General features: G+C 42.1%; 1 protein-coding gene across 1 annotated transcript in view; it reads right to left on the bottom strand.

The window, feature by feature from the left end:
* Positions 1-1,211: 1,211 nt before the first annotated feature.
* SPTLC2 (serine palmitoyltransferase long chain base subunit 2) overlaps positions 1,212-14,158 on the bottom strand; it is a 96,084-nt gene continuing 83,137 nt past the window's right edge. The window contains exons 11-12 of the mRNA XM_059689179.1: positions 11,888-12,017; positions 1,212-5,299 (exon numbers count right to left, since the gene is read on the bottom strand). Of these exons, the coding sequence (XP_059545162.1) occupies positions 5,180-5,299; positions 11,888-12,017 (250 nt within the window). The 3' untranslated portion in view covers positions 1,212-5,179. The remainder of the gene's footprint in view (positions 5,300-11,887; positions 12,018-14,158) is intronic.

The following is a 14,158-nucleotide window of genomic DNA, read 5'->3' as shown; positions in this document are numbered from 1 at the left end:
CAACGTTTATTGGTTGATGAATAAAGGCAGATGTAACCTTCTAAATATTTTATTGGGGCAAACCAACATATTTGTATGGGATGATTTTTAAGCAGCGGTCGCCAACCTTTCAGACCTTACGGACCACCGGTTGGCAACTGCTTAAGTTATCTCAAGTAGCTCCCCTTCAGTTTTTAAAATAATTGAATTTATTGGGGCAACATTGGTTAATAAAATTATGTAGGTTTCAAGCGTACTGTTATATAACACATCATCTGTATATTGTATTATGTTCACCACCCAAAATCAAGTCTCCTTCCCTCACCATTTATCCCCTTTACCCGCTTCTGCCTGTCCCTACCCTCCTTTCCCTCTGGTAATCCCCACACTGTGTTTATGAGTTTTTGGGTTTTTTTTGCTTACTCCCTTCACCTTTTCACCCAGCCCTGCAACCCCCCTCCCCTCTGATACCCTTCAGTTCTTGACATGCACTCTTAAAGCCATACACCTATCCCAACCCACTATCTATAGCTTCCCAGTCATCCAACAAAATAAAAAATAAATCACTTGGCAAAAAAGGGAGACGGGGGTAAGGGAGAAAGACATTTTAATATCACTTACATTTTTATTGAATTTCCCCTTCTCTCACTTTGTCAGATTATGAGCATTGCAGCAACGGAGAGGGGTTATCACAGCACCTCTTGCAAATTCCAGGTTACAGGCAAATTGGTCAATGGAAAAATATGGGCCAACAAAGTAAGATCTCAGTCCCCCATAAGCTATTTGTCTATTCTTATTTTCTCTTTCCCCTTCTCTTAATGTTAGCTACTTTTACACAGAGAGGGATCATTGAGGCTGTGAGCACGAACTCACCAGTATCCTGTGAAGAACCATCAAGAATGACTTTTGTCATTCCAATCATTGGTTTAACATCACAGAAGTAAGACCTGTTTAGGGTGCAGACAAGTTACCATTCCACCTTAGTCTGTGACATGTCCCACACTCCCTTGGAACCAAGGGACCAAGCTTTTGCACAAGAAGCTTGGGAGTTGTGTTGGAAAAGCAGACTGTGACTTGGCTCAAGGCTCCACATACATGGAGGGATCCACTTATCCATGCAGATGGCAGCAAGACAGGACACTTAGCCCATCAAGATACTGCTAACCTCCCCACCACTGCTCCACAAAAACAGAGCTTTGGGTATTGCTTCATTAAAAACACAGTAACTGCAGTTTAAGAGCCATTGCATCCTCAGGGTCAGTTTATTATATCTCATCATACCACAAAGAATCACAGTTTAAGGCCATTTTTTTCATGTGTACTATGCAGTAAGCAAGATCTTGCCCATAGCTCCCCAACCAAGCCACTCCCAAGGGTGGACTGGGAATGTGATACCTGCAGACTCACCACAGAAGACTTGAATAAACATTTTCAATAGGGGTTCCAGCTAATCCCTTTGGTTTCCTCCTAGAAAAGACTCACTCCATAGCAAAAGATGCTTGGAATACAGGTCACTGGAAACGACAAAAGAGGCAATAGCATTTTCCATACAATTAAAAGCAAATGGATCACTGGCTAGTCCTAGCATTTCTTCAGTATGATAAGCAGGAAGCCAGCCTTCTAATTTGGCTATCTGGGCACATAGCAATTCGCTAGGAGCCTGGACACTAAATTTCATGAGGATAAAGCTGAGGAGAGAATGGACATGCATCCCTCTACATGGAGGTGTTTTGATTAACTGGCTTAATGGGTTAAGATGCCTGCTGGGCACTGAGTTCCCATGATAAACTGAGCCTCCATGATAAATAGGTAGCAGCACATCTATAGGTTCTGGGACTGCAGTTAAGCGAACAGCTGCTCAACAGCCATAAGAATCTTTTGACTTTTATAACCTTCACAATCCCTTTGGGCTATGCTGATTTTACCTGTGTGAAATGCTCCAGTTCTGGATCTTCATGAAGGTAGACAGAAGGAAAACCACTCACTCTCCCCACTGCCTAACCACACGGGTTTCAGCAAGTAGAGATTAGAATCCATTTTGGCTTACCTAGAACACCAGGAGACACCCTGGGAGTTAGGACACAGCAATTCTTTGCACAAGAGAACCAGGAGACAGGTTCTGTCACATCCCTATGAAGTCTAATAAAACAAGAATCCCCCCAAATCTTTTTCTTCACTGCCTGTGGAATTCTAAAAATCTAGAACAGAAAGAAAGAAAAGCCAAATACAGGAGGGAGGGGAGTACAGAGATAAATCATGGGAAGAATATCCAATTCCTTGGCCTCTGAAAGGGAATTAGGCACACACAGTCCTCAGTAGTTATGTAGGATATTCTGTCCACTTTATGTGACCACATGAGGAAGAAGCGTGTTTTGACCATCTGAAATCCTCAGCCTATCATCAAAGTTTAAGATAGAGACTTTGGGGTTCTGGAGACTAGGATGTTTTAAATAGAGAAGAAATTTTCCAAAGCAAAGCAAAAAGTTGAAAAAGTGCTTCAAAGCCCCTGAGCATTTCCCGTAGTTCCTTGCTTTAGAATGTATATCACATTCTAGGGCAAAGGTGGGAGGATGATCTGCTATCTGCTCCATTCTTTGTGTGTGATTTTGATGTCCCCTCATTATAGATTTCCTGGGTTTTGATGTAATCTGCAGAAGTCTCCTAAACCGGGAATGGGTCAAGAATGCTAAAGAGAGAGATGGGGAAACGTGATAAGGCTGAGTCACACCTGCATTGACTGACTCTGATGATCAGCTTTGGTAGTCACAGGTTAGCTGATGCCTGTTTGAATCCCATCAGATTCTCGAATCCGGCTGTGTTAAACCATGTACTAAACAATACTTACAAGTCCCAGATTTCGACTTGTTCTCAAGGACTGTATTTATATACACTTGTATTCCCCCAAGGGCTTGGTTAAAGAATGATACTTGCTATATGACTGGATCCTAGATTTATATTACAGTTTCAAGAAGAGACAACCAGCATGTATAATGTTTTGTCCTCTAGACAGCAGAGGTCCTGGATCGATCATAGGACTTTTGTTTCTTCAAAATAAACTTATAATTTAACTACTTTTATACTGAAATAACTTTATGCCAGCAAAGTGATATCTAACTTTTTAAATGCCCATACCGATATTTTATATTGCACTGACTTCATGCAAGCCAAAATAAAGACTAGCAAGTAAGTTCATTGCGTAAAGTTTGTGACTTTTGTAAACCCTACACCACTACATAGTAACTGCAGTGCAAAAGCTGTCTGGTACTCTATGGGGTCCTAGGGTGAGACACTAGATGTACAGGAAAGGGTAGCAAAGCACTTTGTTTTACAGGACGAGTTACATGGTCACCACAATTTCTTTCTTACTGCAGCTTGTACATGCTAAGTATAGTCCCCACATATCCACATGGTTCTTTTATTCACCCCTTGCTATTCTTTAAAAAAGTAAAATGAAACCTTGGAACATTTCAAGGGCTTAAGGCTCTCAGATGCTGAGAGTGATCAAAGACAAGTTGAGACATGAAAACAAAACTTCACAAACAATAATAGTGCATACATCCTCCACTACACATATTAGCACAAACATACCACAGCTGATGATAAGATGCCCAAGAGAATCTGGACTGAGAATTCTTACCAATAAAAGGAGTGGTTTCACAATTAGAGATGTGCAAAAATACTTTCACAGGATTCTTTTCCATTGGGTTCTCAATCTTTCCCTATCATACCTGATGGCTACTAAAAAAAGACAAGCTGATCTTGGGCAGAATAAAGTCTAAAGTTCTTTTCACTGAAGCTTTGATTAACAGAAAAAAATAAAAATAAAAGAACTTTAACATGGTGATTTTCAGATGTGTTCTTTGGTCAAGCAGCATAAAGCTCTCTGAAAGAAGTCCCCGTACCTGATATGAAAACAGAGTCAGTAGAGACGGTGCCAGTTTGGCCAACAGATATGTGTTCAGAATTTCTTTAAAAGAAGGGAAGGTAATGGAAGGCAAGGGAGACTAAACCCCTGATGTCAGGTTAGAATTGTCTTAGGACATCAAGAATAAAGAGAACCAGCACTCAGAAGAGTGATATTTAAATGGGCCAACTTCTAAAAAGGGCAAGTTTATAACTTTAATCCTTATAGGAACATGACAAATGATTTCTGAGCAGAGGATTTACCAACATTTCCCTTTATCAGTTTAAATCCTAATCTGGACCTAGACCCAGGCAGAGGCCATCATAATTTTGAAAAGCAGATAGCATTAAGGAGCAAACCACAGACAGTCTGGTTCTGCAAGTGGTAATCAATTCTTCCAGCTGCCCCTGCCCCTCACCCAGCAGGACTGCACATCACTTCACGGAGCAGCTTTGAACACAGAATCGTGAAGTGTGAGTCAGCTTCACCATGGAGGTCTGATCAGGGTGGGGTACGGGTGCCTTTAAAACAATTTAAGTGTTCTACGTAGGGGGTGGGGCATTAAGTTACAGCGTGGGGAGAATCCAGAAATTGGACATACCCTCAGACAGTGACCATCATGAAGAAATATTTGATGGTGAATGAAGAAGTCTTTGTTCCATTCCAGTAAATGGAACAAGATCACGACTTGGGAGGCTCTAGACCAGGGAGAGTTACACAACGAGGGAGAATATCAACAGTGTTAACGTTTTCTGTTTTTCTTAAAAGGTTAAACTTAAGACTAAAAGCAGAACACTTTGGTTGATTACTTGACTGGTTAAATAAGGATTCCCAGGTTGGCAACCTCCGGGATCTGGAGTGGAAGTAAGTGGAAGGCACTTGCTCCCGAGGGAGGGGGGGCCAGGTGAGTCTTGAGGCTGTGATGCCGGCTGGCAGCTCTGGATGGGCCCAAGGCTGCAAGGCGGCTGGGGAAGGGCAACAGCCTGCGTGGTTAGCAGAGACAGGCGGGTCAGCGTGATTTCACAAATAGGATAGTTATAAAATAAAACATTTTTTAATGGACAAAAAAGCAAAGTGAGTCACCTTTTTTAAAAGGTGAAATGCAGCAAAGGAAGACGTGGAGCAGTTTTTCCTATTTACAAAATGCCATTTGGAGTGGAGGTGGCCACCGTCAGTAGTTGAGAAAATGTCTTTCACGTGAGACGGCCACAGAAGTGTGGTTCCTGGAACTGGCTCAGAAAGGCCACACACTGTCCTGGGTGAGGAAGAGTTTCCGTAAGGGAGCACCAAAAAGGCTCAGTCTTCTGTTTCTTCATATGTGGTCTCATCAAAGGGCCTGTCCAGTAGCGGCACCAACCGGTGACGGGAATACTTCAGCTGTAGTAGGTCCCCAACTTCATCTATCTCCTTGAGAGCCTGAAACGTAAGACAGAGCAGAGGTGGTCAGAGCCAGGGGCTGCAGGCGCGGCCGGTGCTTCCCATCCTCTGGTGGGACTGTTTGCATCCAGTGCGTTTACTCCAGCCGGACCACAGTGCAGCTATGCAAAGAGCTGCTTTCTGAGCAAGAACGTGGGGCTGACCATGAATAATGGGTTGTGAATAGCAGGTATTCAGGATAAAGGGTATAATTCACCACAGTATGTTATGCTTGGCAGGAAAAGAAACATGTGCCCTGGACTTGCCAGGCCGGCCACAATGTGTTCTCTCTCCTTTTATACTTCAGTGCTTACTCTTTCCAGTATCATGCTCCAGAAAACTGACGAGAAGTCTGTGCTGAGATGCCTCCCAGATGCAAGATGGAGAAAGTCCCCAAAGTGGACTGCTGCCCTGACTCAGGAAGAACACGTGGAAACGTGAGGAGGAGACTGTGTGGGTGAGGAACGGGCTGCAGGTAAGGGAGGAACAGGGAAAGGACAGAGCTCGATTTGAGCTCCAGAACCCCAGTCTTGGGAGATGATCTCATCTTCCCATTAAAACTCTGCTCAGTATAATGATCTTTCCTGTAAAATTATCCCTTTATTTTTCAAAGAAAATAAGCATCATATAAAACAATTCAAACAGTAAGGCAAGCTATAAAAGGCAAAGTCTTCCTGATTGCTAGACTGGTCTACCTGGTAGCAGCAATCCATGTGTGGTCTCTTATGTGTATTGAAGAAAAAAGCTCTTGAAATATGACATACATACAGCAACATATGAATCAGAGTTCACAGAGTTAACCTTTCCAAAAAGCAGCACACACAGTCAAAATAGAGGATTCTAATATAAGAAAGGGATGTGTTCTGAATTTCTCAGAGAAAATTTTACTGCAAGGATAGGGGAACTCTAAGCCCCAAATATATCTCAGAGAAATTCAAGGAAGACAGCAAAATGTTTCAAATCCTAGATGCTAAGACTTTCTAATAAAAGAACCTGGCATAGGTCAAAGAATGCAATTTTCAATTCACGGTAGCTCTGCAGCCCTGTTACTCACTCCCCAGACCCGTGGACGTTACCTAGTGGGTCTAATAACAAGCCTGGGGTGAATGCGCTTGGCTTCAGAGATGATGGCTCTATGACACCATCTCATAAGAAACAGTAAGGTGGGCAGTAGAAGCCCTGTAACTCTCTGCATTCCATCAAGCCATCTACATCTTCTGTCCACTTATGGTTATAACATGTAAAAATGTACACCTTCTACTTCAGAAGAGGGAATCAGTTCGTTATTAGTAAAAAGCCACCTTTACCTATTCTTAAGTTTAACTTTTAAAAATCAGTGTTTGTAGAGAGGAAAAGCCCACTAATAGTATTCCTTATTTATTCCAGCATAAGATAAAACATTCTTCACTCCAAATGTGAAAAGATATAAAAAGCAAGTAAGAGTGGATTTCAATGTGTTATCAGAACAGTGATACCTTTGAGAAGAGGCTTAATTGAAAGCTCCATATGGAAACAATTTAAGGTTGAATTTTAGCTGTGAGAACCCATTAGCCATTTATGCTCCTGACCTCTGATATAGAATTTGTTAATTTAAAACAACACATGACTTACTAAGATCATAGAGTAAAGGACATTTATGAACTCAAACTTCGGAAGAACTTAATATTTTGTCATCAATTTAAAAAAGAAAATGAATAGAGACAGGAATAAACCCACAGTAGCCCAAAGGGATCTAGATAACAAAATTTCTCTGATCCAAAACCAAATATTTCAGATGAGTAAGTTTTATTTACATAAAAGGTAAAATTGTAACTAGAAACTGCCGGCTATTATGTGGGGTTACCTGGTTAGATTAGAAATAGGAACCATTACAAGGACCACCATTTGTTAACAAATAGTCTACACCAGACCGCTGGATCACAGGGTAAGATGGGTTCTTAGTTAAAAAAGTGTTAATTATAGGGTTGATTGTGGTCCTTTAATAAGAGTATTTTAGAACAGCTGGGCTCCTGAACCAATAGCACTGCCCTTCTTATTTTTAAAAATAACACTTTAGGAAACCAAGATGGCGGCATAGGTAAACACCGGAAATTGCTGCCTCCCACAACAACTTCAAAAATACAATGAAAAGACAAAACGGACATCATCCACAACTACAGGAAGGCTGGCTGAGTGGAAATCCTACAACTAGAAGGAAAGAGAAAAGCACACTGAGACCCAGAGGAGCTGCGGAAGTAAAGTGCAGAGGTACAGAGGCTCAAGCGCGTGCAAAAAGGGGCTGGCACCTGAGGACACGGCTGTATTTTTGAATCGGGAGGGAGACACAAGCTCCCGACTGCTCTGAACTCCAGTTCCGGGAAGTCGCTGGGGACCCAGGACTCATACGGGGAGAAACTGGACTGTCTGGCAGCAGGCAGAACTCGGAACTTGAGGGTGGCTTTCCCTCAGAGGTGCTTGCAGCAATTACCAGGACACTGAGACGCAGGGCCCCTTGGGGTAGGGCTGAGGATCAGCCATAGCTGCTTGCTCTGCCCTTTGATTCCCTGAGACCCCGCCCCACCCAGGCTGCGGCAGAGGCTTTTGCATATGAATGCCCTGGCCCTTTGCAACCTGAAAATTACCTAACAAATTGCAGCTGGGCCAGACAGACCCAGAACTTCCAAGAGAAGGCCAAGGACCCACAGCAGCTTGCATTGCTTCTTAGCTGGGCCTCATCTGGGCACCTCCAAACTCCAAAAAAGGAAGGGGAATCTGCAGATCTCTTCGTAGCTCCTGCTGGGTAACCTCAGGCAGAGGCTGAATTAGCACCTCCTTAGATCCAAGAGCCAGTGTACCCAGTGGCCAGAGTGGGACCATCCAGATTACAACTCCTCAGATCCATAAGGGACACACTCAGGGGGCAGACTCAGTGAGCACCAAAGCCCCACTAAAGCAAGTCTTGCCATATAAGGGTGTCTTCAGCACAGAAGTTCTCCCACTGCAAACACAGCTGATTCTCACTGCCAATTGGCCTGGAGGTCAATTCCTCCCAGTGATCCTACAACAATCAAGGCATAACTACAACAAGACTGTGCACAAAGGCCACAAAGGGGTGCACCAAGAGTGTCCACCTCAGGTAACTGGGGAGACTGAGCCACTGGGCCCTACAGGACACCTAGCACACAAAACCACTCTACCAACACAGGGAAGCATAAAAAATGCGGAGACAAAGAAACAGGTCACAAATGACAGAAATGGAGGAAAGCAAAAGACTGGATATAGAGTTCAAAACCATGTTTATAAGGTTTTTCAAGAATTTTATGGAAACCGCCGATAAATTTAGTGAGACCTGGAGGATATGAAAAAAGACCAACTAGAAATTAAGCATACACTGACTGAAATAAAGAATAATAATACAGAGAACCAACAGCAGACAAGAGGATCCCAAAAATCAAGTCAAAGATTTGAAATACGAAGAAACAAAAAATACCCAACCGAAAAAGAAAAAAGAATCCAAAAATATGAAGATAGTGTAAGGAGCCTCTGGGACAACTTCAAGCGTACCAACATCAGAATTATAGGGGTACCAGAAGAAGAGAGAGGGCAAGATATTGAAAACCTATTTGAAGAAATAATGACAGAAAACTTCCCCTACCTGGTGAAAGAAATAGACTTACAGGTCCAGGAAGCACAGAGAACCCCAAACAAAAGGAATCCAAAGAGGACCGCACCAAGACACATCATAATTAAAATGCCAAGAGCAAAAGACAAAGAGAGAATCTTAAAAGCAGCAAGAGAAAAAAAGTCAGTTACCTACAAGGGAGTACCCATATGACTGTCAGCTGATTTCTCAACAGAAACCATGCAGGCCAGAAGAGAGTGGCAAGAAATATTCAAAGTGATGAATAGCAAGAACCTACAACCAAGATTACTTTATCCAGCAAAGCTATCATTCAGAATTGAAGGTCAGATAAAGAGCTTCACAGATAAGGAAAAGCTAAAGGAGTTCATCACCACCAAACCAGCATTATATGAAATGCTGAAAGGTATTCTTTAAGAAGAGGAAGAAGAAAAAGGAACTCTTACCACTTGCCACAGTATGGATGGAACTGAAGAGCATTATGCTAAGTGAAATAAGTCAGTCAGAGAAGGATAAACACCACATGATCTCACTCATTTGTGGAATATAATGAACAACATAAACTGATGAACAAGGACTGATCCAGAGATGGAGAGGCATTGATTGGACTGTCGGGCCTTGGAGGGAAGGTAGGGGAGGGTGGGGGTAAGGGGGAAAGATCAACCAAAGGACTTATATGTAAGCATATAGGCCTAACCAATGGACAACGGGGGGGGGGGGGGGGTGAGGGCATGAGCGGGGGGACAGGTGGGTAACGTGGGGATAAGGACACATATGTAATATTTTAATCAATAAAAAAATAAAACAAACAAACAAAAAAACACTTTAATGAGATACAATTCACATGCCACAAATTCACCTTTTGAAAGTGTACAAGTCAATGCTTTTAATATATTCAGAGTTGTACAACTTTCATCACTAATTATAAAGCATATCACCTCAAAAAAGAAACCTCATACTTCTATCAATCAATCCTCATTCCTCCCTCACTACTAGCCCTGATAACTACCAATAGATTTTCTTTTCTTTCTTAGTTATAAAGAGTAATTTAAAAAAAATCCTCAATATGTTTGATTTTAGAGAGAGGAAAGGGAGAGAGAAAGAGAAAGAAAGAGAGAGAGAAACACTGTTCAGTTGCCTCCCATACATATCCTGAATAGGAATTGAACCTGCAACCGAGGTATATACCCTGACCAGGAATTGAATCTGCAACTTTTTTTTTTTTGGGTGTACGGGATGATGCTCAAAACTGAGTCACCTAGCCAGGAGCACCAATCTATTTTCTGACCCTACGAATTTAAAAATATATATATATTTTTATTCATTTCAGAGAAGGGAGAGATAGAAACATCAATGATAAGAGAGAATCATGGACTGACTGCCTCCTGTACGTCCCCCACCAGGGATTGAGCCCCCAACCCGGGCATGTGCCCCTGACTGGAATCGAACCTGGGACCCTTCAGTCCGCAGGCCGACGCTCTATCCCTTGAGCCAAACCAGCTAGGGCTGACCCTAGGAATTTGCCTTTACAGGACGTTTTGTGTAAATGTGGTCTGTTGTGTCTGGCTTCTTTCACTTAACATAATGCTTTCTAAGATCACCCATGCTGTGGGGGTCCGACTTTATCATTTTACATGTGGTTATCCAATTGCCTGGCACCATCTGTTGAAGAGACTAGTCTTTCCCCATTGACTAGCTTTGGTTCCCTTGTTGAACATTAATTAGCCAGATGCTTGGGTTTATTCCTCTCAGTGCTATTCCACTGGTCTATAAGAACATCTGTATGCTAGAATCCCACTGTTTTGAATTACTATAGCTTTGTAGTAAGTTTTGAAATCAGGAAGTTTGAGTCCTCCAACTTCAATTTTCTTTTTTAATACTATTTTGGCTATCTGGGAACCCTATAGTTCCATATGAATTTGAGGCTCTGCATTAAACTTTCTGCAAAAAAAGCCATTGGGATTTTGATAGGGATTGCACAATGGATTTATGGATCTTGCTGTACTGCCTACCATCTTAACAATATTAAATCTTCCAATCCACAAACTCAGGATGTCTTTCCATTTACTTAAATTTTCTTTCAGCAATGTTTGAATGCTATCATAAATGTGCCTGGTACTATGTTAGGTCTTGGGATAGAGAATGGGCAAAATAGACTTAGCTCCTATCCTCAAGATTTATCTAATGGAGAGTATTTCCATAAACAATGAAAGGTGTGAATAATTCCCTACGGAGAAATCTTTTCTTTTTAAAATATATTTCTTTATTGATTTCAAAGAGGAAGGGAGAGGGAGAGAGAGAGAGAAGCATCAATGATGAGAGAGAATCATTGATCAGCTGCCTCTTGCACACCCCCTACGGGGAATTGAGCCTGCAACCCGGGCATGTGCCCTTTGCCGGAATCGAACCTGGGGCCCTTCAGTCCACAGGCTGATGCTCTAGTCACTGAGCCAAACTGGCTAGGGCGCTAAGGAGAAATATTAAGATTCCAAGGAAACATCAAGCAAGAGGGTTTGGGAATAGCCTTGAGCCAGTTTCCTTTAAGTGGAGATATGAAGAATGAGTAGGAATTAGCAGGGAAGAGATAAGAGAAGGCTCAAGAAAGAAAATCCTACAGACAAAAAAAACAAAACAAACAAGATCGTTTAGAGTAGAAACATAGAATAGAAAGAGAACTGTATAGTTAGTTGTAGAGGCCATAAAGAGGGAGGGCATGGCACAAGATGAAGCCAAAAAATTCCCCAAAGTCCCCATGATCACACAGGGTCTGGTGGGTGATGCTAATGGTTTTTCTTTGTTCTTTTTTGGTAAACAGCAATGTTTTAAGTAGCATTGTATATTCCCTCCTCTATTTTACTGGTAAATATCTTAGGTGCTCAAAGAACGTCACGATCAACAAATAATTTCATCTGATAATCAGGCTCTCTTAGTATAAGGTATTTTATACCAAGGTTAAAGTGTCTACTTACAGTATCAAGAATGTCTTTGGTATGAGCTGCTGACAGGCAAAACCTGGCTCTGGACTCAATAATTGGGGTGGCAGGAAATCCCACCACAACTACTCCGATGTTCCGCTTCAGCATCTCCCGTCCAAAGGCGCTGCGAAGGGAAAGCAAGGAAAAGAACCAGGAAGAGTCATAAAGCATACAGTACAGAGGTCCTGCGGGGCTGAATGAGCTAAACTCCTGAGTGAGAGGCGCTGGACACTTCTATGAGGGATTTCCTCTTCAAGTTAACATGGACAGTTCACAAAGACGTTTTTTACTCAGTCCAAAAGTGGTTGTCTCCCAAATGGTTTTCTTCACAAAGGTGAAGAAGACAGTTGGCACAGACCAGTTTTCAATAGGGCTTGCCTAAAGTAATTTGCACTTTTGGCCTTAAAGTGTCCCAGACATGTAACAGTGGTTCAGAGGCTTCAAAATGAACTAGCGTTTAAAAACTGGCTCTTGAAATGTTAGGCTTGGCAGTTTAGAAGACTATTAAGATTATAAGGACGCAGAGGATCTGTTGTTCCGTGGACTTCTGCTCGTAAAATGGCCTGGCAGCACTAACTCCCCAACACCAGGCATTTCTTTGACTGAGGTGGGCATCAATCTGCCTCTGGAATTTAGGGTTTCCTTTGGTGTTTGTGAGGCCAGCACATCCCCAGGCTCCAGCTGTGTGAGTACCCAGCTCTCATTAACCCCCAACCCCAAGGCAACCTGGTGGCATGTGACTTTGCTCCACCTTCTGTATCTTGTCTAAATAACATAATTCTAACACTCATGTAAATTGTTATATTTACTAAATTATGTTGTCTTTTCCTCTTTTTGACTTACCAATCCTTTTTGTATTTTCCCCTTAGTTGTTTAAAGTGTTTTTTTGAAAATAAAAAGAATCCCACACATTTTAGTTACATTAGCAACTAATTACATTAGCGCCAGCCAGTCCCCACTCCCTCTAGTACCAGTACAGTCTTCGATGTACTTCCTTTGTGGCAGCAAGGGCCTGAGTGCCTGCATCTTCAGCTCATGTTCCCAAACTGTCTAGTGATTTATTCCAATCCTGCTTCACTCTCTCCAAGTCTTAATTATGATGTACACAGTCAGCTTTACTAGGGCAAAATAGACACAGTCCTCTCTAAAGAAAGGGTTCTAGATTCAGTCAGTCCTCCAGACTGAATAACTCTTCCAGTTTATTCATGATAATTCCATTTCAAGAATGAGGAAAATTCTACACCTCTGCCTGGCTCATTTCCACCATTGCTTCTGAAGGCCTTAAGGCCAACTGCCCATATGACTTCCTGTTGAAAACTGAACTCTTTTTGCCTCAGTAAGCACCCCTGCCCAATTTTCCCCTCATTATTATCATAGGAATCACCATGTTTCTAGGTTTCCTGATTGAATTTTCCCTCCTATTCATTTTAATAAACATTACTGAGTGGCCTCTGAATGCCAGGGCCTGCGGTGGGTAACTGGGGATTCAAAGATGATTAAATTTTTGCTCCTTTAATGACTTCAATTAAACCTTATCCAATTTATATCTAAGAACCAGTCAAAACTCACAAATCTGAATTATTTTCCATCTCTGGAACAATTTTGCATGTAATTATTTTGCAAATAATTATATTGGTTCATTTCATATTTGCTTTTCAAATGTCTTCTGGTTTTGTTATACACTGGAAGCCATTCTAGGACAAGGCTTCCTGTTATACACACCCTGCATAAGCCAAAGAAGCTGGTGCAATCTGCACTTCTGATAATTATGCAAGCACACACCCTGACTGCATGGCTCACCACTCGCCCTCATGCGCACTGCACTTCAGCTCCACTCACCTCCTTGCTATTCTTCCCTTGGCTAAGCATGTTCCTGCCTTATGGCCTTTGCACAAAAGCTTCTTTCTCCAGGTGGGTAACTCTCTCTGTCCTTTAAACTCAGGTGTCATGTTCCCTTCCCACTGAGGCTCACCCTGACCACCCCATTTAATGCTGTAAACTGCCCGCCACAGGGCACGCTCAATGACCCTTATCTGCTCTGTATTTCCCATAGCTCTAAATACCTTCTCACATATGTCATAATTTACTTATCTATTATGTTTGTCTGTCGCCCCACTAGAACCGGGAGAGGGATTTTTACTTTTGTGTACTGTTTGCTGATCTATCTCAATCCCCCAGAAGAGTGCATTAAACTCAAATGTATGTTTAATGAAAGACTAACAAGTTAACATATTTTACAAGTTGGAATCCACTAATCAATGGCAT

The sequence above is a fragment of the Myotis daubentonii genome, chromosome 1 (assembly GCF_963259705.1).
Source record: "Myotis daubentonii chromosome 1, mMyoDau2.1, whole genome shotgun sequence".
In the NCBI taxonomy this organism is placed as follows: Eukaryota; Metazoa; Chordata; class Mammalia; order Chiroptera; family Vespertilionidae; genus Myotis; species Myotis daubentonii.
The sequence above is the reverse complement of the archived record's forward strand: the minus strand, read 5'-3'. Positions and strand labels throughout refer to the sequence as shown.